The sequence below is a fragment of the Fusarium fujikuroi genome, chromosome FFUJ_chr08 (assembly GCF_900079805.1).
Source record: "Fusarium fujikuroi IMI 58289 draft genome, chromosome FFUJ_chr08".
Classification (NCBI taxonomy): domain Eukaryota; kingdom Fungi; phylum Ascomycota; class Sordariomycetes; order Hypocreales; family Nectriaceae; genus Fusarium; species Fusarium fujikuroi.
This window is the reverse complement of record NC_036629.1, coordinates 2,665,219-2,688,707: the sequence shown is the minus strand read 5'-3', so window position 1 is coordinate 2,688,707 and position 23,489 is coordinate 2,665,219. Positions and strand designations below refer to the sequence as shown.

General features: G+C 49.8%; 5 protein-coding genes; 2 read left to right on the top strand and 3 right to left on the bottom strand.

The window, feature by feature from the left end:
* Nucleotides 1-564: 564 nt before the first annotated feature.
* On the top strand, nucleotides 565-12,423 carry FFUJ_12707 (probable polyketide synthase; the record flags this gene model as incomplete). XM_023582345.1 has 2 exons in its annotated part: nucleotides 565-8,150; nucleotides 8,202-12,423. The coding sequence occupies 2 exons, from the start codon at nucleotides 565-567 to the stop codon at nucleotides 12,421-12,423; spliced, it is 11,808 nt and encodes a 3,935-aa protein (XP_023434892.1).
* A 202-nt stretch (nucleotides 12,424-12,625) lies between these two features.
* Nucleotides 12,626-13,393, bottom strand: FFUJ_12706 (uncharacterized protein; the record flags this gene model as incomplete). Its single annotated transcript, XM_023582344.1, has 1 exon — nucleotides 12,626-13,393. The coding sequence occupies one exon, from the start codon at nucleotides 13,391-13,393 to the stop codon at nucleotides 12,626-12,628; it is 768 nt and encodes a 255-aa protein (XP_023434891.1).
* Nucleotides 13,394-13,851: 458 nt separating this feature from the next.
* Nucleotides 13,852-15,411, top strand: FFUJ_12705 (related to methyltransferase; the record flags this gene model as incomplete). XM_023582343.1 has 12 exons in its annotated part: nucleotides 13,852-13,890; nucleotides 13,945-13,986; nucleotides 14,033-14,123; nucleotides 14,178-14,200; nucleotides 14,247-14,265; nucleotides 14,309-14,431; nucleotides 14,484-14,506; nucleotides 14,553-14,590; nucleotides 14,638-14,775; nucleotides 14,829-15,091; nucleotides 15,146-15,317; nucleotides 15,369-15,411. The coding sequence occupies 12 exons, from the start codon at nucleotides 13,852-13,854 to the stop codon at nucleotides 15,409-15,411; spliced, it is 1,014 nt and encodes a 337-aa protein (XP_023434890.1).
* A 36-nt stretch (nucleotides 15,412-15,447) lies between these two features.
* Nucleotides 15,448-20,925, bottom strand: FFUJ_12704 (uncharacterized protein; the record flags this gene model as incomplete). XM_023582342.1 has 7 exons in its annotated part: nucleotides 15,448-16,862; nucleotides 16,884-17,298; nucleotides 17,446-18,090; nucleotides 18,142-18,163; nucleotides 18,251-19,699; nucleotides 19,745-19,802; nucleotides 19,932-20,925. 7 exons carry the CDS (start codon nucleotides 20,923-20,925, stop codon nucleotides 15,448-15,450), a joined length of 4,998 nt encoding a protein of 1,665 aa, XP_023434889.1.
* Nucleotides 20,926-21,527: 602 nt separating this feature from the next.
* On the bottom strand, nucleotides 21,528-23,135 carry FFUJ_12703 (related to ankyrin; the record flags this gene model as incomplete). Its single annotated transcript, XM_023582341.1, has 1 exon — nucleotides 21,528-23,135. The coding sequence occupies one exon, from the start codon at nucleotides 23,133-23,135 to the stop codon at nucleotides 21,528-21,530; it is 1,608 nt and encodes a 535-aa protein (XP_023434888.1).
* Nucleotides 23,136-23,489: the final 354 nt, after the last annotated feature.

The following is a 23,489-nucleotide window of genomic DNA, read 5'->3' as shown; positions in this document are numbered from 1 at the left end:
TGAGCGTACATACTCGCCAGCCAGCGAAGACTGTTTTGATCAAGAACGCTCGGATTCCTTTGCCACCATACAGCCTGTCCCCTGGTAACTGCGCAAGACACAACTACCTCGCTCCGAGTAATCGACACCATAAGCCGGTATCTGCTCCAGGACCTTCTCCGCATTCCCCGGAACCTGCCCCGTGGGAGGATCCATACCCTTGCTCGGGATATTGATCCATTCCGGTTGGCCAGCGGCCGCCTCCGGAATATGCTCCACACTACGGACGGCACTCGATGTAAGCACAAGCATGTTTGGCCGATGCCGAAAGGTCTGGGGCGGCTGGGAGCTGATGCTGGCTCGATCTGATCGAAGATGGAATACGAAATTCCCAATACGGTTCTGTGCTGATAGTGCTTTGCTGTCAACCTGAGTTAAGATGAATGATATCCGTCGAATGAAGCAACCGCAACCTTAGACAAACAGCAAAGTGATCTGTCGTACTGAACAACTCTTCAACATTTGGACATACATTTTGTCTTCAACAGCACGGCACTACACTCATTACCCAACCTAACAATCATAATGCCATCCCCAGGCGAGCCCATCGCCGTAATCGGCTCAGCCTGCCGATTCCCAGGCGGCGCCTCATCCCCTTCCAAACTCTGGTCCCTGCTCCAATCCCCCAAAGACTGCCTTCGCGATTTTCCCAAAGACCGTCTCAACCTTGAAGCCTTCTACAACAAAGATGGCGAGCATCACGGCGCTACAGACGTCTGCAACAAAGGCTACCTTCTCGAAGAAGACAGTCGCTTGTTCGACGCCTCGTTCTTCAATGTCAATCCCGCTGAGGCTGATGGGATGGATCCTCAGCAGAGATTGACGCTTGAAACGGTTTATGAATCGCTTGAGGCCGCGGGGTATACTATTGAGGAGATGCAAGGATCGTTGACGTCGGTTTATTTGGGGGTTATGACGGGTGATTATCATGATATTCAGTCGAGAGATCCTGAGATTATCAACCGATATCATCCGACGGGGACATCAAAGAGTATTCTCTCAAACCGGGTGTCGTACTACTTTGATCTCCGCGGACCCTCAGTTACGATGGACACAGCGTGTTCGTCATCACTCGCGGCACTACACTTTGCAGCACAATCTCTTCGAAGCGGTGAATCAACTACTGCCATTGCTGTCGGAGTGAATCTCATCTTTGATGCAGCGGGTTACGTCGCTGAGTCAAAGCTTCATATGCTGAGTCCTACATCACGCAGTCGAATGTGGGATGCAGGAGCTGATGGCTATGCTCGTGGCGAGGGCGTCGCATCTGTCATTCTGAAGCCTCTTTCCGAAGCTATTCGTTGCGGCGATCACATTGAGTGTATCGTGCGCGAGACGGGTATGAACAGTGATGGTCGTACAACCGGTATCACTATGCCGTCTGCGGCGGCCCAGTCAGCCTTGATCCGTCGAACGTATCAGGACGCTGGTTTAGATCCTATCAAAGATCGACCTCAGTATTTTGAAGCCCACGGCACGGGTACACTCGCTGGCGATCCGGTTGAGGCCCGCGCTATCCGCCAGTCATTCTTTGCTGACGATGAAACATCGTCTGAGGATGTGGAGAAGCTTTACTGCGGCTCCATCAAGACTGTGATCGGGCACACCGAAGGATGTGCTGGCCTAGCAGGTCTGCTCAAGGCATCTTTGGCGGTGCAGAATGCCATAATTCCGCCCAATTTACTCTTCAACACTCTGAATCCTTCAATCAAGCCCTTCTACGACCGACTCCAAGTTCCTACTGCAGCTATACCTTGGCCACAGGTCTCTGACGGCCCTCGACGGGTCAGTCTAAACAGCTTCGGGTTTGGAGGAACCAATGTTCACGCCATTGTTGAGAACTACCAGCCAGATGAGCCCTGCACAACGACGGTGTCTAAGAAGTTTGTTGGCCCTCTAGTCATCTCTGCCGAGACTGAGTCGTCTCTCGCGGCAACAGTTGGGAAGTACGCCGACTTCATCCGGTCCAATCCAGATGTCAACCTCGAAGACGTGGCATTCGTTACGCAAACTCGTCGAAGCGTCTTCAGTCGACGAGCTTTCTTCTCCGGCGAGAATCGGGATAAGCTTCTCGAGTTCCTCGACTCCGCAGTTGAGACCTCCAAGACTGGTGCTGAGATTGGCATCCAAGCGCCAGGTTCATCATCGGAAACACCGGCTATTCTTGGCATCTTCACCGGTCAAGGAGCGCAGTGGGCGTCCATGGGTAAAACAATGATTGAGACGTCTTCCCAATTTAGGGAGTCGATGCAGAAGTGTGAAGATGCTCTACGTGATATCCCTGACGCGCCGACATGGAGTCTGATAGATGAGCTGATGGCATCTGAAGAGAAGTCCCGCATTGGCGAAGCTGCCATCTCTCAGCCCCTTTGCACAGCGACGCAAATCGCCATTGTGGATGTCCTGGCATCTGCGGGCGTTCACTTTGATGCTGTCGTCGGTCACTCATCAGGCGAGATCTCTGCTGTTTACGCTGCTGGCCTACTCTCAGCCACTGATGCCATGCGCATTGCCTACTACCGAGGTCTTTACGCCAAGCACGCCTTTGGACCTTCTGGCACTAAAGGCTCCATGATGGCTGTAGGTATGGGCTCTGAAGATGCGACAGCCTTCTGCGACCAGGAGCAGTTCAAAGGACGGATCAGTCTTGCTGCAAGCAACTCTCCTTCCAGCGCTACTATTTCTGGCGACGAAGATGCCATCTTGGCAGCGAAGGAGATCCTCGAGGAGCAGAAGACTTTTGCTCGACTTCTTAAGGTTGATACAGCATATCACTCGCATCATATGCGAGCTTGTGCAGAGCCATATCTTGAGTCGCTCAAGGCATGCAATATTACTGTCAACACTCCTTCCAGCAACTGTATCTGGGTTTCATCAGTCTACGGAAACGTAGATATGCTTGATGATGAGGATGACCTTTCGGCGTTGGCCGGGCAGTACTGGATTGACAATATGGTTCGACCTGTTCTGTTCTCTGAGGCACTGGAGTGTTCGCTTTGGAGGGCTGGTCCCTTCAACCTCTCGCTCGAGATTGGACCTCACCCGGCTTTGAAAGGACCTGCTTCACAGACTATGAAGACTGCTCTGGGTCATGTTCTCCCATATGCCACTTTCTTGAGACGTGGTTATGATGATGTCGAAGCATTCTCCGGTGGAATCGGCTACGTCTGGGCCTATCTAGGATCCCATGTTGACTTTGCTGGGTACCACAAAGCTATCCATGGCCCTGAAGCAGAGAAGCCAAAGATGATCAAGGGACTTCCCTCTTACACGTGGAACCACAACAAGGTCCACTGGAAAGAGTCCCGCATCTCCCGTCGTTACCGTCTCGCTGACAAAGCTCCACACGAACTTCTCGGTCGACGCACTCCAGATGACTCAGAGTTTGAGATTCGTTGGCGCAACATCCTACGTCTCAACGAACTTCCCTGGATTCGCGGTCACGCTTTTCAGGGTATGGCTCTCTTCCCGACATCTGGATACATGGCTATGGCTATCCAAGCCGCCATGGAGATAGCCGGCTCACGGCCTGTCAAGCTGGTAGAGATCCGTGACCTTGTCATTCCTCGGGCTTTGACTATTGAGGAAAATAACCCTGGCATTGAGTCTATCTTCTCGGTCAAGAAGATTGGTGGCAATATTGACGAGGAAACCTTTAATGGAGAGTTCTCTTGCCATACCTGCCCTGCCGAAGCTGAAGGAACTTTGGAGAGGAACTGTACTGGTCTGATCACTATTGACTTTGGTGAGCCTTCGGACTATGATCTTCCGCCACGAGCACCTGGGAAGTCGGGTATCACACCTGTCGACACCCAGGAGTACTATGACTCGCTGCTCAATATTGGCCTTAACTATCAAGGTCTTTTCCGAGGTTTAAAGTCTGTTCAGCGAACCATGGGATATGCTACGACAAAGGCAACATGGGACAAATATGAAGTGGGCAGCCAGTATGTCATGCACCCAGGACCTCTAGACGTCGCTTTCCACTCCATCATTGCAGCCATGTGTACTCCTCTTAGCGGAGCTCTTTGGGCACCCTACCTCCCTGTCGGCATTGATAGGCTGGCTATTGCCCCGAGCACCAATTACGAGGGCGTACCAGGTGAGATCAACTTTGACGTTGATACTTTCATTACTGAGACAACGTCCAACACGTTCAGAGGAGATGTACACATCATCAGCCCCGATGGTAAGACTGGTTTGCAGGCTGAAGGTCTTACCTTGAAGCTCTTCACCGAGGCAAGCTCCTCTGATGACCGGCACATGTTCTCCAAGACAATCTGGCGTGCTGATATCTTGGACTCTTCCGAGAATCTTGACGAGATCAATCCTGATGAGCAAGAACTTGCACTCGCTGAAGCCATCGACCGCACGTCTTTCTATTTCATCAGGAAGACCTTTGATCATCTGTCGGAAGCAGATGTACAGGACTGGAAGTGGTTCCATCAAGCCTTCTACAAAGCTGCAAAGGAGGTCCTCCAGGAAACGAGAGATGGCAAGCACCCAACTGCGCAGAAGGAGTGGTTCGATGATACCGAAGAGCTGATCCAGGGATACAAGGACAAGTATCCCGAACAAGCTGACCTCAAGCTCATTCACGCAGTGGCCGAGAACCTCGTTGGAGTCATGACATCCGACACTCAACTCCTGGAAGTTATGCTTGTCGATAACATGTTGAGCAACCTCTACACCGACGGCCGAGCCATGCAGCCTCTCAACAGAATCGTCGCAGAGCTCTTCCAGAATCTGTCTCACCGATACCCCCGTCTCAACATCCTCGAGATCGGAGCTGGTACAGGCGGAACAACAAACTCAGTCCTCAACGCCATTGGAGACACGTACGGTCGATATACGTACACTGACATCTCAGCTGGTTTCTTCGAAGCTGCCAAGACGCGCTTCAATGCACACAGCAAGCGTCTCGACTACAAGGTCCTCGATATTGAGAATGACCCCACAGGCCAAGGTATTCCAGAAGGAAGTCAAGACGTCGTTCTAGCCGCCAACGTCCTCCATGCCACTCGTAACCTGAACGAGACCATGACCAACGTTCGCAAACTTCTCAAGCCTGGTGGTTATCTCATCATGGTTGAAGTCACAGGCTACTACTTACAAATGATGTTTCTTATGGGCGGTCTGCCTGGTTGGTGGCTTGGTGTCGATGAAGGAAGAACTCGTGGTCCAGGTATTGGGCTGACGGAATGGGATGAGATTCTCCGAGATTCGGGCTTCACTGGAGCGGATAAGTATGTTACTGACTTGCCTGACTCTCTCAAGCATGTGTGCTCTGTTCTTGTATCTCAGGCCGCCGATGAGAGGGTCACAATGCTCCAGGAGCCGCTGTCGTTCCTCGATGAGATTCCACTGGAACAGCGACTTCTCATTATTGGCGGCAAGACTCTACCCATCTCTCGAATTGTCAAGAGTATCCAGCGACTCGCGTCACGAGTCGCAGACCAAGTCACGGTCGTCGACAGTATCGACTCCCTATCAGATAAGCATCTCAGCAGTGAAACATCAGTCGTCTGTCTCACCGAACTCGAAAAGCCCATCTTCTCTACTCCCATGACCTCTTCGCGCCTTCGCAATCTACAGTCTCTGTTCTCCCACTCATCGCACGTCCTCTGGCTCACAGCAGGTCGCCTCGATGAGAATCCATACGCCAACATGACGATCGGTCTTGGGCGCGCTATCATCAACGAACTCCCTCAATTGAACCTTCAGTTCCTGGATCTCCCCAAAGCCTCTAGTATTGATGCGAAGATGGTAGTTGAGGCGTTCCTGAAGCTCAAGCTTGGAAAGTCAGCTGAGTTTACTAAGACGCCGATGTTGTGGAGTACAGAGCCTGAGGTGCTACTGAGGGATGGCCTGGTGACGATTCCGAGGGTGGTGCCTGACCAGGAAAGGAATAACCGGTTGAACTCTCAGAGGAGGAAGATTACGAAAGATGTTACTCTTGGAGAGACGGAGGTTATTCTGACAAGGACTGAGGGCGGACTCTGTCTTGAGGAGAAGACCCCTTGGGCCAAGTCCCTGACTGGCGATGGCATCGCCAACATCCAAATGGAGCTGTCACTTTCACTTCCCTTCTGTGAAGACGATGCAAGGGTCCTTTGCTGTGGCAAGAGTGATGGTCAATTCACTATGGCCATCGCCCCACGCCACAGCTCAACAATCTTGCTCCCGGCAGCCGATGTATTTCTCGTCCCTGAGGCGGAGGCTACACAAATGCAGACTGATCTCTGGGGCATAGCTGTCAACTTGACTGCATCTCTCCTTCTCTCGTCCATCTCATCAGCGGCACTTAACACTGAAGACGGAGGTGTTCTGATTTACGGCGCAAGCACTGACATACAGAGTGCACTGACTGCCCAAGCGTCTCGCAAGCTTACCTTTGCCAGCTCCGTGACAGGATCTGACTCGATTTTCATCCACCCCAGGGCATCCATCAGAACCATTCAGCATATCCTCCCTCAGGGAATCAGTCACTTCGTCGATCTCTCCAAGACCGACGACAAGGTCAAGCAGCATCTATCTCACTTGTATGAGGCCATCAGCTTCAAGCCCAGTCATGCATTGGCCTCCAACACTGCCCATCTACTCGAGACTGCTTTTACGTTCAGCCGTCAATCACACCTCTCATCAACTTCAACAACTGTACCCGCCCAAGACATCACCTCACTCCCAGCCCTCGAACTCACACGCACCATCATCGACTGGACCAAGCCCCAGCCCGTCAGCGTCACCATCCGCCCCATCAGTGGGCAAGGCCTCTTCTCCACCGACAAGACCTACCTCATGGTCGGTCTCGTCTCCGACTTTGGTCGCTCCCTCTGTCGCTGGATGGTCGAGAACGGCGCGAAGTACATCGTTCTCACCAGCCGCAGAGCACAGGTCGACCAACTCTGGCTTCAAGAGATGGAGGACTTAGGCGCTGTTGCCAGAGTTTACCCCATGGATGTATCCAAGCGTGACTCTGTACAGGCTGTGTGCGATTCTATCAAGGATCTCCCGCCTGTTGGAGGCGTCTGCAACGGCGCGCTTGTTCTCAAGGATCAGTTGTTTGTCAAGATGGAGCCTGAGGCATTAAGTGACGTGTTTGCGCCCAAGGTTGATGGAACAATCCACCTGAGCGACATTTTCTCCGAGCCCACCCTTGACTTCTTCGTTCTGTTCTCGTCTATGAGTTCTGTCGTCGGAAATGCTGGCCAGTCCAATTACAACGCCGCATCTCTGTTCCAAGCAGCCATTGCACAACAGAGACGCGAAAGAGGTCTCGCTGCATCAGTCATGGCTCTGGGCATGGTCGCTGATGTTGGATACATCGCTGCAAAGGGTCCAACACTCATGGAGCGGCTCAAGAAGGCCTTTTACATGCCTATCTCGGAGTCGGACGCTCACCAGATCTTCGCTGAAGCTGTCGCTGCGAGCAAACCGGGAGTGACGGATGACGACACGATCGAGATGGTGTCAGGCATCCAGCCTTTCAACTACACGGCGTCCACCAAGGCTCGACCTCCTTGGGTGAACAACCCTCGCTTTTCGCACTTTGTTCGTGAGGAAGAGGGCTCCAAGGATGTTGATGCGTCTCGAGCAGGCCAGAGTAACATTCGTATCTTGGAACGACTGGACGCCGCTGGTTCTGAAGAAGAGGCTGCTGCTGCTCTTCTTATTGCCTTCCGAGCTAAGGTCGAGACAATGCTACAGATGACTCCGGAAAGTCTCAACGTCGAGGCGTCGCTGCTAGATGTCGGTGTCGACTCGCTCTTGGCTGTTGAGATTCGGTCATGGTTCTTGAAGGAAGTTCACGTCGACGTCCCTGTCCTCAAGACCCTCAGTGGGGACAACGCGAGGGATATCTGCGCTGACGCAGCGAATAAGTATCTCTCAGCCAAGATGCAAGAGGGCAAATCTGAGACTGGCGATGCGTCCAAGTCAGACTCGGCTGCCAACGGGTCAGCAACCGGGACATCTAGTGACGGCAGTTCAAGCCCCGTCAGATCAGGTCACGCAACACCACCAAGTACAGTTGGAGAAACGGAGCACCAAGAGGAGGTCAAGCAGGAGAAGGAGTTGGAGAGGGTTGAGAAGCTGTCGTATGCTCAATCGAGGTAGATGTGTCACGGCAGTAATAAGATGTACTTTAGCTAAATTGTATATAGGTTATGGTTTCTAAGTCAGTTTTCCAAAGATGATACCTCCTACAACTGCGTCTATATTTACAAAGTCACCGGAAACATCCAGATTGCACGACTGAAGAGGGCCGTAAGCACTGTTGTAAATCACCACGACTCGTTGAGAACATGCTTCTTTACCCGACCGGGAAGTGGTGAGCCTGTTCAAGGACTCCTTGCTTCAGCGAGAGACTGTTTCAAACATGTCAAAGATGAAGATGGCCACGCTTGGGAGCATGAAACTAAGACTTGGCGAAACCATGTTTGGCAACTGTCTGACGGAGATGTTCTCAGGGTTATACTTGTCAGTCATGGACCTGAAGAGCACTCTCTCATCATCGCGTATCATCACATTGCCATGGATGGCGTGAGCATGCATCTCTTACTGCGAGATCTCAACGCCGTATACATGGGACACAAGCTCGATTCGTCACCAAAGCAGTACATGGACATCTCAGTCGAGGAGCGAAGAGCGATTGAGAATGGCCAGATGGACGACAGGATCTCTTACTGGACCAAGTTACACTCACCACCTGCAGACACTCTTCCACTATTCCCATTCGCTCGCGCCAAGTCACGGCCCATTCCGAAGACTTATCGTAACGTTGAGTCTCTCATCGACATTGGCGATGAACTTTCGGAGCAGGTCAAGCGGGCAAGCCAGTCTCTACGCATCACGCCTTTCTACTTCTACCTGGCTGCTCTGCAGACTCTCTTCAACCGACTTCTCAGCATCGAAGATATCTGCATCGGTGTCACCGACGCAAATCGCGGCGAAAGTAGCTTACAGACCATCGGCTTCTTCCTGAACTTGCTACCCCTCCGCTTCGACGTTCAGAAGCATACGAGGTTCTCAGACCTTGTCACGAAGACAGCTCAGCACTATCGAACAGCACAAGCCAACATGGGAGTCCCTTTTGATGTCATTCTCGACAAGGCGAACGTCCCTCGACAGTCAACCAGTACTCCACTCTTCCAAGTTGCCATGAACTATAGGCAAGGAAACTTCTCTAAGATCCCACTTGGTGGAAGTAACCTGGAGTTCAAGGATGGATATGATGCGCAGAGTCCTTATGATCTTGCTTTCAGTGTTACACCAAATGACGATACGACTTATGTCCAAGTTGTTGCAAGAGAGGACTTGTATACAAGACAGGGAACAGATACTTTATTATCTTCATACCTCTCTTTACTGCGCGATGCATCAAGAGATGTAAGCAAGACTTTGGAGACCATCAACATTTACGACCAAGCCGGTATCGACAAGGCACTAGTGCTCGGGTACGGGGATATAGTGGACTACGAATGGTCCTCAACTCTAACGGAGAAGGTGGATGAGGTCATTCAGAGAAACCCTCATTTTGTCGCTGTCAAAGATGTCGATGGTCAGCTCACCTACGGAGAACTTGCCGTCAAGGTCAACAACCTTGCCTCAGCCATCCAGTCTCAGCTCCAGCCGGGTTCAACGGTGGCTGTTCTCTGCGAGCCGACCGCATGTTGGGTCATCTCCATGTTGGCCATTATTCGGTCGGGTTGCATTTACGTTCCTTTGGATGCAAAGTTACCTGATGAGCGCCTCAAGGTTATACTCGATGCTGTTGGACCGGGCTTGATACTCTGTGAAGACTCCACTGAGGAGCGTGCTCATGGTATCTCTGTTGGGTCGCGCATCCTTTCCGTGACTCACATACCCCACCCGACCGAAGCCATTGCCGCACCAAACCTAGAGCGCGTCGATGACACGACCTTCATCCTTTTCACAAGCGGGTCGACAGGCACACCGAAAGGTATTCGACTCTCTTCAAGAGGAATCATCAATTATGTCGCCACCAAGAGCTCGAAGCTCTCTCTCGAGCGAGAAGCTGTTCTCCAGCAAAGTGCTCTGGGCTTCGACATGTCCCTTGCTCAAGCATTTATGGCCCTTACACTAGGTGGTACTCTTGTCATAGTTCCCAGTATAGATCGGGGCGACCCTCTCGCATTGAGTAAGCTCATGGCTGATGAGGGCGTCACCTTCACGTTGGGCACTCCGACTGAGTATCTCATGCTCATTCGACACGGTGGTCAAAGCGTGAAGGTAATGCACTCCTGGCGCAACGCGACTTCCGGTGGTGAAGCCGTCACTGCTCAACTGAAGGCGGCTTTAAAGACGTTGCAATACCCTCCAACTCTCACGGATTGCTACGGGCCAACTGAGATCTCATGCTGCGCTACCATGAAGACCATTGAACTCGATGACTCTGGAGACGAAAGCGCTTACTCCACTGTTGGACCAGTAAACCCCAACACTTCCATCTACATTCTTGATGAGAGCGGGCACGTAGTTCCACAGGGACTCACTGGTGAGATTTGCATTGGCGGCGTTGGCGTTGCCCTCAGCTATCTGGACAAGAGATCAGCTGCACAGAAGTTTGTCCCGAATCCGTTTGCAACAGCTGAATATAATGAAAAGGGATGGACTACGATGTACCGAACTGGAGATAAGGGTCTCATCCGTGCTGATGGCAGTCTTCAGTTCATGGGCCGTATGGACGGTGACACAACTGTCAAGCTTCGTGGGCTACGCGTCGATCTTGACGATGTCGCCAATGTCATGCTGAATCAGTTCAAGAGTGCTCTCGAAGATGTTGTTGTCACTGTCCGTGGTGATCCAGCTTTCCTCGTTGCCCACGTTGTGCTGACCCCGGGAACTTCTATGGATTCTTTGAGATTGCAAGAGTTGGCGAGTGCCCTGCCACTTCCTCAGTACATGAGACCTGCCTTGGTCATTGAATTGGAGAAGCTACCACTGAACAGCAGTGGGAAGATTGATCGCCGTGCTATTGCAGCCCTCCCTCTCCCCACATCATCTGCATCCCCTGGTCCTTCCAAAGTAGCTTCAGACAGGAAGCCAACGCTGGTTGAAGGAGAGTTGAGACTCATTTGGCACAACGTACTATCTCAGGCGGGTCTTTTTAACAATGCGAGGCTTGAGCCAGATACGGATTTCTTCCACGTTGGAGGCAACTCACTGCTTCTTGTCAGACTACGGAGTGCAATTGAGATCTCAATGGGCATCACACTGCCTCTCAGCGACATGTACCGCGCCAGCACATTATCCGGGATGGCGGGTCTGGTTGCACAGCAGAAGAGCTCTGACTATCTGCCTGAGACCATTGACTGGGAGGCCGAGACAGCTTTACCTAGGTCCATCGACTTGAGTTATTCTTACAATGTAACTCCTGTCAAGACAGTATCCGATCTTGAGATTCTCATGACTGGTTCAATATCATTCTTGGGGAAACAGATCCTCCAGTCTCTCCTAAGCCGACCGTTAGTCGCACACGTCCACTGCATCGCTATTGACCCAGACTCAGAGGCCAGTCAACTCAAGAACGATCGCGTCACAGTGTATTCTGGCAGCCTGAGTGAGCCCATGCTAGGACTCAAGAGAGAAACTTGGCAGTACCTCCAAGCAGCTGTCGACTGTATAATTCTCGCAGGATCGCAAGGCCATTGTCTCAACAATTATTCAACCCTTCGTGCGCCTAACGTGGAGTCGACGCGACAGCTGGGACTCTTCGCCCTCAGTCGCCGAATTCCTATCCATTACATCTCATCGAACCGTGTTACGCTGCTTGACTCCAGCGCCGAGGCTGCCGTTCCGCCAGTCAGCGTTAAAGACCATTCACCGCCTACAGATGGATCAGAAGGGTTCACAGCAGCGAAATGGGCAGGCGAAGTGTTCCTAGAAAAACTATCCGAAGCAGCAGCAGCCAATACAGAGAAGGATCTGCCTGTCTCAATTCACCGGCATTGTGCAATTGTGGGTGACGAGGCTCCTATTGAGGATGCACTCAACGCTCTGCTTCGATACTCCAAGCTTATAAAGGCTGTACCGCGTGTATCGAGCTTGAATGTCGCCGGCTTCTTTGACTTCCTTCCTGTCACAGACGTCGCCAACTCTTTTGCCGAGTATGTCATATCCTCGCAACAGAGTCACTCCGGCGTGGCGTTCAAGCATTACTCAAGTGGTGTCAAGGTACCGCCTACAGATTTCGCATCATATATGCAAAAGACGTATGAAGACGAGTTTCGGGAACTGGATCTGGAAGATTGGATCGAACAGGCGAGGAAGGAAGGAATTGAAGAGCTGATTGTATTGTATTTGCAGGCTGTCGTGGAGAAGAACCAAAGGATAACATTTCCGTTCATGGGGAACAGTGGCTAGGGGAGGGAAAAAAGCTTAGGATCTTAATCCTATATGATAAAAGGATTTAGGCGACTTAGCATAAGTTTAGGTAGATTAGTATAAGTTTAGTCTCAATTTAGGACATCTTTTGCTGATTTCATTTTGACGCCATATATCAAGCCCTGGTGTTTTCAGGACTGGGTAATTATTTACAGTAGGCTATTTCCAATCGAAGCGTTCTTCATGCCTTGTTCGCCACTACAACGACAAAGTTGGGGTCCTTGAGGTAATCCTCCCAGAACTCGTGATTATTCTTGACAAGCTCCGTTTCTTCGGCTGGGGCAACATGTATATCAACCAGCCCGAGTTCCTTTCCTATGTCATCAGAGAGCGAGAAAGTCGATTCCATTGAAGTAGCCTCAAACGAGAATGGCGGCTCAGTGACACAATTGACCTGGTACTTCAGTCCACCCGGGATTTCCGTGACATCGGTAAAGGTAACACCGTATTTGCCTTGACCATGGCTCATGTACTTGGCGCGAATGCTCTTTGACCTCACGCCGATAAACTTGCCACCAGGCTTCAGATTCTTGACAACATTCTCGTACATGCTTCTCAGCTCTGAAACAGAGGTAGCATGATCGAAAACCCAATTGGCCATGACGATATCGTATCCCTCCTCCAACTTGACTTGCTCCGTGACGGGTTTGGTGACATCAGCCTCAAACCAGCGAATGCTTCCCTTTCGTCCGAGGCTGTTCTCGATCTCCTCGCCCGCTTTCATCATCTCGGGTGAAATATCAACAACATCAACAACACTTGCACCAGCATCAATCGCTCTTCTCGCATGAAGTCCACTTCCACCGCCAAGATCCAGTACCTTCAAGCCCGTACAATCGCCCAAAGCATTCCTCACAAGCTGACCCTCTAGCTTCGAGCAGGGCAACTCCTCCACAGATGCATACTTGGGCGCGAACGAATCGTATTGCGTTTTCTCGGCGTGAGACATGCTGGGCACAGACAGTAGATAGTGATTGGTTTTGATCGTTGATTTGCGTGTTGGTCCTGACAATATCACTCAAAACCCCGCTCTGGGGCCTTGGATATCGACAGGGGTGTTGTGTTACTGGTCTAGCCGTTATGATGCTAGCTTGGGGAGGAAAGAAATCTCAGGAACCTCGACCCTAAATGACAAAAAGACATAGTTAAGTTAGCATAAGTTGAGACTAAATTTAGTAGAAACTTAGGGTGCCTTTCTTTTTTTTTTAGATTATTTTGACAACTTATGTTAAGGTCTGGTGTTTTCTTGCTCCCTAAGGGCTAGTCTTGATGTCATCGTGATACTACTGACTGGAATGTGATCTTATCACACGTGACTGGTGACATCTCATCCGTCTTGAAACCCCACTCGTACCGACCGCCATTTCGATCTAACGTCACCCCAAACCCTAAATCGAACCCTTGACGATGTGTGCGGACGAGGACCCCCTTGCTGTTGATGAGCATGTATGCATCTACTATGGCTGAAGTCTAATTGCATGCGGCTAACCGATTGGACAGGCGGCTCAGGACGACACCGATGCTGACTCCGCCGTTGGAGACGTAAGTGGATATCTTCAGGAAGATCGCAGTAGTTGACGTGTTTCAGGACAATGCTAGTGATACTACATCTCTAAGATCGAGTATTCTGAGATACCGTGAGGAGAATGGCAGGACTTATCATGCTTACAAGGACGGAGGTGAGATCTGAGGAGTGCAAAAAATGCGACAAGCAGATGAGCTAATTGACCTAGCTTATGCACTCCCAAATGACGATGTAGGCCTTTTTCTTTTACTTAGTAATTGTTGCTGACCTGACATAGATTGAAAACGAAAGACTAGGTATTCATACCGTCCCTCCTTTCTTCCCTTTCTAACGCGACAGATCTTCAACATCATCTTTTTCTGCTCACTTTCGACGAAAGACTGCACGCGGCCCCCTTGCCTAAGACGCTCAACCGCGCTTTTGATGCAGGCTGCGGCACCGGAATCTGGGCCATAGAGTTTGGTGAGTTCTACAAACTACACAACGATCAGCATGGCGTTAACAAAATGGACAGCTGATGAGCATCCCGAGTGCGAGGTCAGTTTTATGGGGATGACTTGGGAGACTAATACTGACTTTTTAGGTCATTGGCGTCGACTTGAGTCCAATTCAGCCTTCGGCGTATGATTCCATTTCCGTGGTGACGGGGCTTACTGACATCTCCAAAGCGTTCCACCCAACGCCTCCTTCTACGTAGATGATTTAGAAGAGCCATGGGAGTACTCCGACAAGTTTGACTTTGTCTTTGCTCGCTTTCTCACAGGCTCCATCCTCGATTGGCCCAAGTTCTTCAGCGAAAGCTACAAGTACGCCATCTTCTTTCTCTTCCCCTGGGCAATAGACTAATACGCATCAACAGGAACCTCAATCCTGGAGGCAGAATAGAGATGATCGACATCATCTACCCTCTCCTCTCCGACGATGGCACTCTGACAAAAGACTCAGCACTGTCCAAGTGGTCAGAACTACTCCACGATATCTTCACCAAGAATGGTCGACCCATGGATAGTGCGTTGAAGTATAAGGACCAGCTTGAGGCAGCGGGCTTTGTAGATGTCAACATTGTCAAGCGCAAGTGGCCTTTGAACAGGTGGCCCAAGGATCCCAAGCATAAGCAGATTGGTCAGTCAGCCCCATCAAGAATTTCGTATGAGCAGCTACTAAAGGTGTTGACAGGTATCTGGGCCCAGCAAAACACTCTAGATGCATTGGCAGCTTTGAGTCTCGCTGTCTTCACACGCCCTGATGGCCAAGGTGGACTTGGGTGGAGTAAAGAAGAAGTCGAGGTTTTCCTGACTGATGTGCGGAAAGATATTAAGAATGTTAACATTCATTCATACTGGCCAATGTAAGTATCTGTCTGATTTAATAGCGAAGTGTTGTATTAATAGTGAAACAGTTGGTCGGTTTATGCCACAAAGCCTGAAGAGGCCACTAGCTAGAGCAAGCAATCTTACTTATTTCCACCAATGCCCCCCTCATACACATTGAAATCGAATGACATGACCTGAGACAGAGCCGATAAAAATCGTTGCAGAGTTCTGACAGATCCACCCTGCAACACTTCCATCAGTCGGTCTGTATTGTGGTGGTACCCATAAGATATTCTCAGAACCTTGCTTGATCCAGTCTGTATCGTATCTGAGCCCACTATCGTCTGGAAATTGCCCCAATGATTCCTCAGTGGTGAAAGTGGTAGTTCGATATCGGTGAATTCGAAGTTTCATGTCGTTCCAAAGGTTGAAGAAAGGAGGGATATCTGAGACTGAGACGATCAACTCATCAGGCAAGACTCTAATGCTTCTGATCAGGCCTTCCTGGCGTATAGTCCATCTTGTTTGAGTGCCTGATGAGGTGTCCCAGACTCTAATTGTACCTTGTTCCGATCCTATTGCCAAGAATTTTCCATCCGATGAGAATGCCATAGTTGTGACAGTTTCCTGTTGAATTAAGGTGAAATGTGACTCGGCTAGTGAAGAAACATGATTCCACACTCGAACAAACTGAGAATTCCATGATACCGCTATCTGTCTTCCATTAGGTGAGACACATAGAACCATCGGAGTTCCCTCCACGTCTCCGAGTGTATGTTGATGGGAGCCAGTCGCGACATCCCAGATGGTGACTTCGGAACCAGCTACTACTAACAAATCCCCGCTGGAACAGAACTCCGCCGTTCTTGCTTTAATCCCAAGACTTTTCGGCGGTTCAGAAGCAGTAATGCGCCATAGAAAAACCTCAGAACGCCCTAGCGCCGCAATGAGTTGGCTATCTGGGGAAAAAAGTATTTTGATGACATTGGAGTCAATCGGGCACCATTCGCGCTGCCTGCCGGTAGATATGTCCCATAAGTCCAGTGACCCCTTTGGCCGAATTGCAGCTAGGCTGTTGCCGTCGGGTGAAAAGATGGGGCCGGAATATCCTGTAGTGTTTCGTACAGCGGGTTCGGTGTTGGCAAAAGTCCACTGAGCACGCAATGGTTCTCTCAGTTTCTTCTCCCCCCTTAGTCTGATTTCCTTATCTTCGACAAACATTCGGGTGCCGTCGAGTATGTGTAAACACTGACCGGTGTCCGCTTCCCAGAGCGCTAATTCGCCGCCAAATTGGAGCCAATACGTTGTTGCCACGCTCTGGCCGTCTGGCGAGTAAACCACGTCGGAGATTGAGCTGGGAAATGTCTCTTGTCGAGCACCAGACATCATGCTCCATATACACAGTTGCTTATCCTCTGAAAAAGAAGCTAGAAATTTACTATCGGGGGAAAAGGAGAATTTCAGGATGTCTTTTCCATCCCATAAGACCATCCGCTGGCGCATTAGTGATGAAGTATCCCGAATTCGAATCATTTTATCTCGAGAAGCTGATGCGAGAAGCCGTCCATCTGGTGACGAGACTAATCGAGTAATACACTCACCATCGCCACTGGAAAGGCGATATTCTCGCGGCTTTGTGACATCCCAAAGGTGCTGGGGTGATGCTAGAGTTGAGCCGTCTGGCGCAAAGGTCAATGCACTGACAGTTCCATCTTCGATCAAGGTGGTCTTAAGAACACCGGTCTGCAGGTCCCATAGTTGAATTTTCTCCCGTGCGCTCGACGCTATAGTCCTTCCGCAGGGGGAGAACGTAATAGCGTCTATATGGTGGTCGTGCTTTAGTGACAGCTTCTGTGCACTTGTCTCCACGTCCCAGATGTTCAGTACCTTAGCGTGCACTATTGCCAGAAGTCTACTGTCTGGTGAGAATCTAATAGGAAACGGGCTCCCACTTGTGAATGTAAGATATGTCTCTTTCACTGGAGACTTTTGTGCGTAGGTCGCGAAATTCCAAATCTGTACACAAAAAGCATCCACACTCTGGAATGCCAATAGTTGCATACATGGTGAGAGGGTCGCCAGAAGAAGTCGCACTTGTGTGGTACAATGTCAATGAGAACGTCTCCTGTTTCTTGACGTCCTCAGATTGCTGTCTTTTGTGACAGTCCGGCGTTTTGAAACGATCTCTTGATATGCATTTTTCAATCTCTCCCAATATTGAACCGTCCCATTCTGTGATACAGATACTACAAGGTTAATATCTGATGGGAAGTTGATAGCTATAGGTTCCTCTATATAACCAATAGCTATCTGCTGGACATGACCAGATTTCACATCCCAAAGTCTGATAAACCGATTAGAATCTGCTGCTGCCAGATGACGACTGTCGGCTGAGAATGCTATTGCTTTGATACTCATGCTGGTGGTTGATAGAGCGTATAAATGGGTGCCTGTAGTGATGTTGCGTAGTTGAATCTCATATTTGCCGATTGAAACGAGACCCTTTTCAACCACGGATGCCAAAAAATGGCCATTCGGCGAGAAGACATGTAACTTCACGGTTCCCTCAGAGCTCTGAATCACTTGGAGGCGTGCGCTCCAGTTGGCCTCGACACCTTGTATCTCACCAGTCTTGGGTATGCGCTGATGCCAAAACCTTTGACGCACTATACTTCCAGTAGGAGAGAAGAAAATTGAGGATCCGTATATCTGAAGAGGGGCATGCTCTATAATCGCAATAAAGGCAACGATGACCCTTATTGAATCTTTGACGAAAGGGGCGAAATCATGGCGTAAATCTTTGCATGTCTGCAACAGTCAGCTAAGGGACGCAACATAAGATGGCGCTGCATGTTATACCTGACTCATCTCTAATAGTTCCCTTAAGATATTTACACCATCAGCCAGTCTCCCCAGGAGAGATAGTACCTCTACCTAGTGCAGGAGGTGGTCGAAGAGAAACGTGTACGTAAAGAAACTCAGGGGTCGATCGCTGCGTTTCAAGTGTAAGAACCAGTAATTGCAAGCATAGTCGAGTTCAGGAGAGATGTGACTATTTATTGAAGTTGTTTCAATCTCGTTCTTGGTTATCCCTGGTTTCTGGACTTCGCAAATGTCTTGTTTCAGCCTGGCGTTCATACACTGAATGCAAGCTTCCGCAAGATTGGTATGTATGTCAGCCGTATTTATCTTATACCTGTTAGAGCCTAAACCGTCGTCGCTGGTGAGGAAGTCAGAAAATGACTTGTGAAGGAGTTGTATAGGTTGGTGGAGCTCGGAGGGTACATGCAACACTGCATATAGCCTTGGAACCCACCAGCTAATGTCGTCTAGATCCGTACGAAGTAAAAGGGTAAGAGACTTGGCTGAGAGTGGTCTGGCAAGAAGTACAACAGTACCAAGATACCGTAACTTCTGACGAAATTCCCCTTCATGAAAGCCTGAGAATGCTTGGTCGAGGATAGGGCTGTATATCTGATGCAGTTGCGACTTGCTCCCTTGTTCCAGCCACGTAATTAGTTGCTGGATCGGACCGCGGTTCTTATCTGACACGAATCGACATAAAGTCGCGGCATAGATGAACAAGGGCTCAGGCGTGGTAGAAAGCTGTACAAGGCGATCAAGGTCATCCATGGTAGGCCATGGGTCCTTTTGTACCCTCTTTCTGTGCTTTATATCTGCAAATCTCGCTTCGAGAAAGTTGCGAATGTCGAGCGTGGTATCGCCAGAGAATTCTCGGTGGAGTTCTAAGGTGTGGACAGTCTTTTCCTTCACGAGAGGCTCGAAGGCTTCGATGATCTCAGGTGCATACCTGCTGGTAATTAATACACGGAGGCGAAGCGTAGAGATAGTGCAAAGCTTCGAAAAGAGCCCCAATAGCCTTGTAAGATTTTCGAGTCGTTCACACTCATCCAAAGCGTCGATGACGATTATCCCTGGCAGCCTATTTATCTCCTCGAGGTTCAAACTTTCCAGGGGGTCCCATAAGAGCTTCTGAAACTGATTCTCGAGGCTACTTTTGTCTACTGCGTCCTTATCGAGACCCTCGAGTGAGTTCCGAAGGCTCTCCTTAAAGAGGGAAACAGTATCTGCCAATTGTGTCGCGAGTGTAGAGAATAACCGATTAGTATCATTCCGGTCCTGTTCTCCTCTTTTGAACATGTATCCAGCAATCAGTCGCTTCTTTATTTCCAGAGAGTCGATTACAGTCCTGGCAAGAGTGGACTTACCAGTCCCGGCAGGACCGATAAGCCAAAGCAGTGGTAACCCTGAGTCATGGTCTGCCCAGTTTTGGATGAGCTCGAGGATTCGGGCTCGTGTGCCAGGTTCGCATCTTGGACTCTTTTTGACGTCTTCGCTGTCACAGCGTGCATTGTGAACTATGTGGAGATCCAAGGGGCGATCATCTAGAAATTTCCTATTCCCAATTAACGACTACCCATGAGTAAAGTGGACTACATACCTGATGTGTTTTTGTTCATTTAGGCTCTTTACCGAGGTTTCTAGGTGATCTTTGGCAACTAGCATAAGTCAGCGAGACTATTCAAATAGCGTTATCTTGAATATCTTGTTTGTATGCCGTTAAGGAGATCTAGCTAGACGGTGGGTGGCAGTTGTTTGCAAATAATTAAAGGTAGAAATTTACTAACTTGACACAAGTTCTGACACCAGCTTCCTTTCTTGTAGAACCTGGTTAGTTGGTACAAACAACAACAGCTCTTTCGCAAATGCTGCCGCCGTCGCACCAGCATATTCTTGCCAATTCTTGTTCTTATGCGAATCGGCATAATCGCAGATACCCCGGATAACAAGACATGGAAAATTATACAGGCCTGCAGCTTCCATTTCGAAGCACAGTGCATCGTATTCCTGGCTCAAACGCTCACGCGTCTTTCCGTCCTTGATGACCTGATTCCCTGAGGCGATGATGCCATAGTGGAAGTATGGATCGGTGTCATCACGATCCTCTCTATTGATGACCTGGGACTCATCACATTCGGCACATGTTGTGCTCCCTGGCTTGACATGGTCATACCCAGCTGCATAAAGTTGATCATGCAATGCACCTGGGTAGCTGAATTTGCCCTTCATCCGCTTGGGGGCTTTCGCAGACAACTGGGATAGAAACTCGGGGACCTTGCTTTCCTCAGTCATATGGGTAGCTTGGAGGCGAGCCAAGGCGGATAGTAAAGGCTGCGGGGGTGCATTGTGTGAGCCTGTACGCCCAAACTCGCCTTCCGGGAATGATTTTCCTCTATCATGTTGCACGACTCCTCCGAAAATTCCTGAAGGCTGACTGATCACCACGTCACCTAATCGGATATCGTGCTTTGATGATGGTGCTCCACCTCCAATGCCAACCAACAAGCCAAATCGAATGGATTTGAATGTTCGAAGCAAGTCCTTGGCGACTGTAGCTGCAGGATTTGTTCCATAGATGCCAGCTGGCAGGCACGCAATCGCAATTTTGTGACCTTGGATTTCTCCCAGGATATAGCTGTTATGGTCATCGGGGTCCTGCTGAGCCAGGTTTGGGTGAATCTTGTCGAGCATTCCTCTGGCAGCAGCCATCTCGAGTGGAAGGGCGCAAACCCATCCAATTGTGTATTCCTCCGATTCCAACGCCCCATTATTCCCGGACATCGTCAAAATCGAAAGCGCTAAGTTGGCTGAGATTTAGAAAGCTGAGGCTGCAGTCTACACGAAGGACATTACGAAGTTCAAGTCCAAAATCACAGGGCGCGTAATGGCCTTGGCGGCACAACTAATTGGCCAGCCTCCAAAGTGAGGCGAGCATTATGCAGGCGGCGACCGACATGCTGCCCGGGTGCCAATCACTTGAGAAGCAAGTCAAGTTAGCGACACGACCAGAAAAGGTCACCATTGCGAGACTTTGTTGGCAGAATTGGCGCTTAGTGGCCAGCTGAGAACCAGGGTGGTTGTCAGTCGGGGGCATTTATTGGACCAAGCGATGCTATCCATGCTACACAAGCGCGTAACGTGCCCTGGATTTCTTGGAAGGGGACATTCAAATATCCAGAAAGAGAGATAAACTATTCAAAGTTTAGTCGTTGACGTCTTTTTATTTACTTCCTTCCTCTTGCGCAGACATAATTGTCAAACTTTCTGGAGTATCGAAAGGCTCAGACTTGCAAGTTACTGTGACTTTGGGTCTGGCTGACGGTCTGTAGTATGGCTTATCACCCCTCATGAGCCAACTCGTCATCTATCTCTACCTTCTACAACTAGCATAATCCCCGGCGCCTCCATCCGTTCTCAATATCATCTATCTTCTCCCGAAAGTCCTTCCTTCTCTCATTCTGAATTTGCTGAGGAGACTTTCCCTCTGCATTCAGCTCATCCATCAGATATCCTCCATCGCCTTGAAGCCTTCGAATTATTTCTCCCATGCTTTTGTACTTTTCTTCGACTACTCCAGGCCAGAACATTCCGTTCGCGGCTTCGTGTAGTGGCGTGTTTCCTTTCAGGTTCTTTGCACGTATGTCTGCACCACGGTCGAGCAGAACAGCGATGGCTTCAAGATTCTCTAAGTCCTTGACTGCCAAGTGTAGTGGCGTATTGGCGTCATTGTCTGTATCCGTAACTTTTGCTCCATGGTCGAGTAAAATCTGAATCGCGGTTGTATCGATCGGTAGTCCTCCATCGCAAGAAAATAAGCTGTGCAATGCTGTATTGCCATTTTTGTTGAGAGAGCTGGAACCTGCACCTTTGCTGCAAAGGTACTGAAAGATGGCTGTATGCTCTTGTCCGTAATTGCTGTAGTTCTTGGCTGCATAGTGTAGAGGCGTATTTCCGTACTGATCCTGCGTATTCACCGTTTTCGGGCTACATTCTAGCAGCAGACCAAGAACTGCGATGATTCGCTGCACCTTCTCCGCCATGACTTCTGCAGTCACCTCACGGGGATCTTCATCCATCGAGACTTGACAAGCCCAGTGAAGTAGCACACTTCCCCAGCTATCGCGATAAGACACTGCGTCTGCCACATCACCTACTTTGCTTGCGCATTCAAGCAAAACTTTGAGAGCATCAACGTTCGCACATCGACTTGCGGTGGAGATGATTGTTACATCAGTGCGAACTGTGAATTCTTTATCCTCCATCATCTTGACGTGAGGATCAGCGCCACTCTCAATGAGCCGGCGGATCAAATCGGCGCCTGCCCACTCTGCAGCAAAGTTCAAGGTCATAAAAACCGGCACCTGCTTGTGGGTAGACTCTCCGGTTATGGGATCAAGACAGTAGTCCCATGTGTATTCTGCGTCAGAGGCGCGGGCACCTCGATCGAGCAAGAAATTGATGACTGCCTCTTTTTTCTCAAGATTGTCCTTGCTATAAGAAGCCTCGGCAGCTATCATAATCGGAGTGAAACCATTATAGTTATGGTGGATATCAGCCTGAAGAAACGGGTGATCGAGCAGAAGCTCGACTATCTTAACATGGCCACAATGAGCTGCTGTGTTCAACACTCGACAGCAACGACCATCGAGGTCAGTTCTTCCAACAGGCTTGATGAATGTATAATAATGATCCAGGAGCATTTTGAGCGCATCGAGGCTCCCATGTCTAGCTGCCACAATGAATGGATCATAACACATTCCGAGAGCATGGCCTCTCTTGACAGCCCATGGCGCGTTTTGTAGGTATTTCTCTAGAGTCACTGTATCGTTGCGTTCGATAATTGCTGTGCGAAGACGGTAAAACTGCTGTTCGTAAAGAATTGATCCGTCAGTATCAGCTACCGTAGGATACTCCGCAGTTGGGTTAGGAAGTTCGACGTGAACAGCTCGAAAACATTGACGGAATCCCTCGTAAAGAGACGTAGCGGTCATTGAATTTGATATATCTGAGCAAATAAGGGAAAACATGAAAGCCTATATAGATGATGGTTCACATTGGAAGACTTCAAACTATATACTGTCCTGTATTCATAACAGTTTCTCAAGCTACCCTGGATCATCTCACTCACCTGTACCCGGATGAGTCAGGCCGCCAAATTATCCGAATAATAGCCCGAAGCTCCATAACACGCGCAAGGTGCTAACCGAGCTTACAAGACCCTGGAAAGCATTTGTCACAGCGAACCATTGCATCAAGTAACACACTGGAACAAGATTTTCCGGGAACATTAGCTTGTAATCTATGGGACCAAGCTTCCGGGATTGACGACCCGGGGAGTCGGGTAA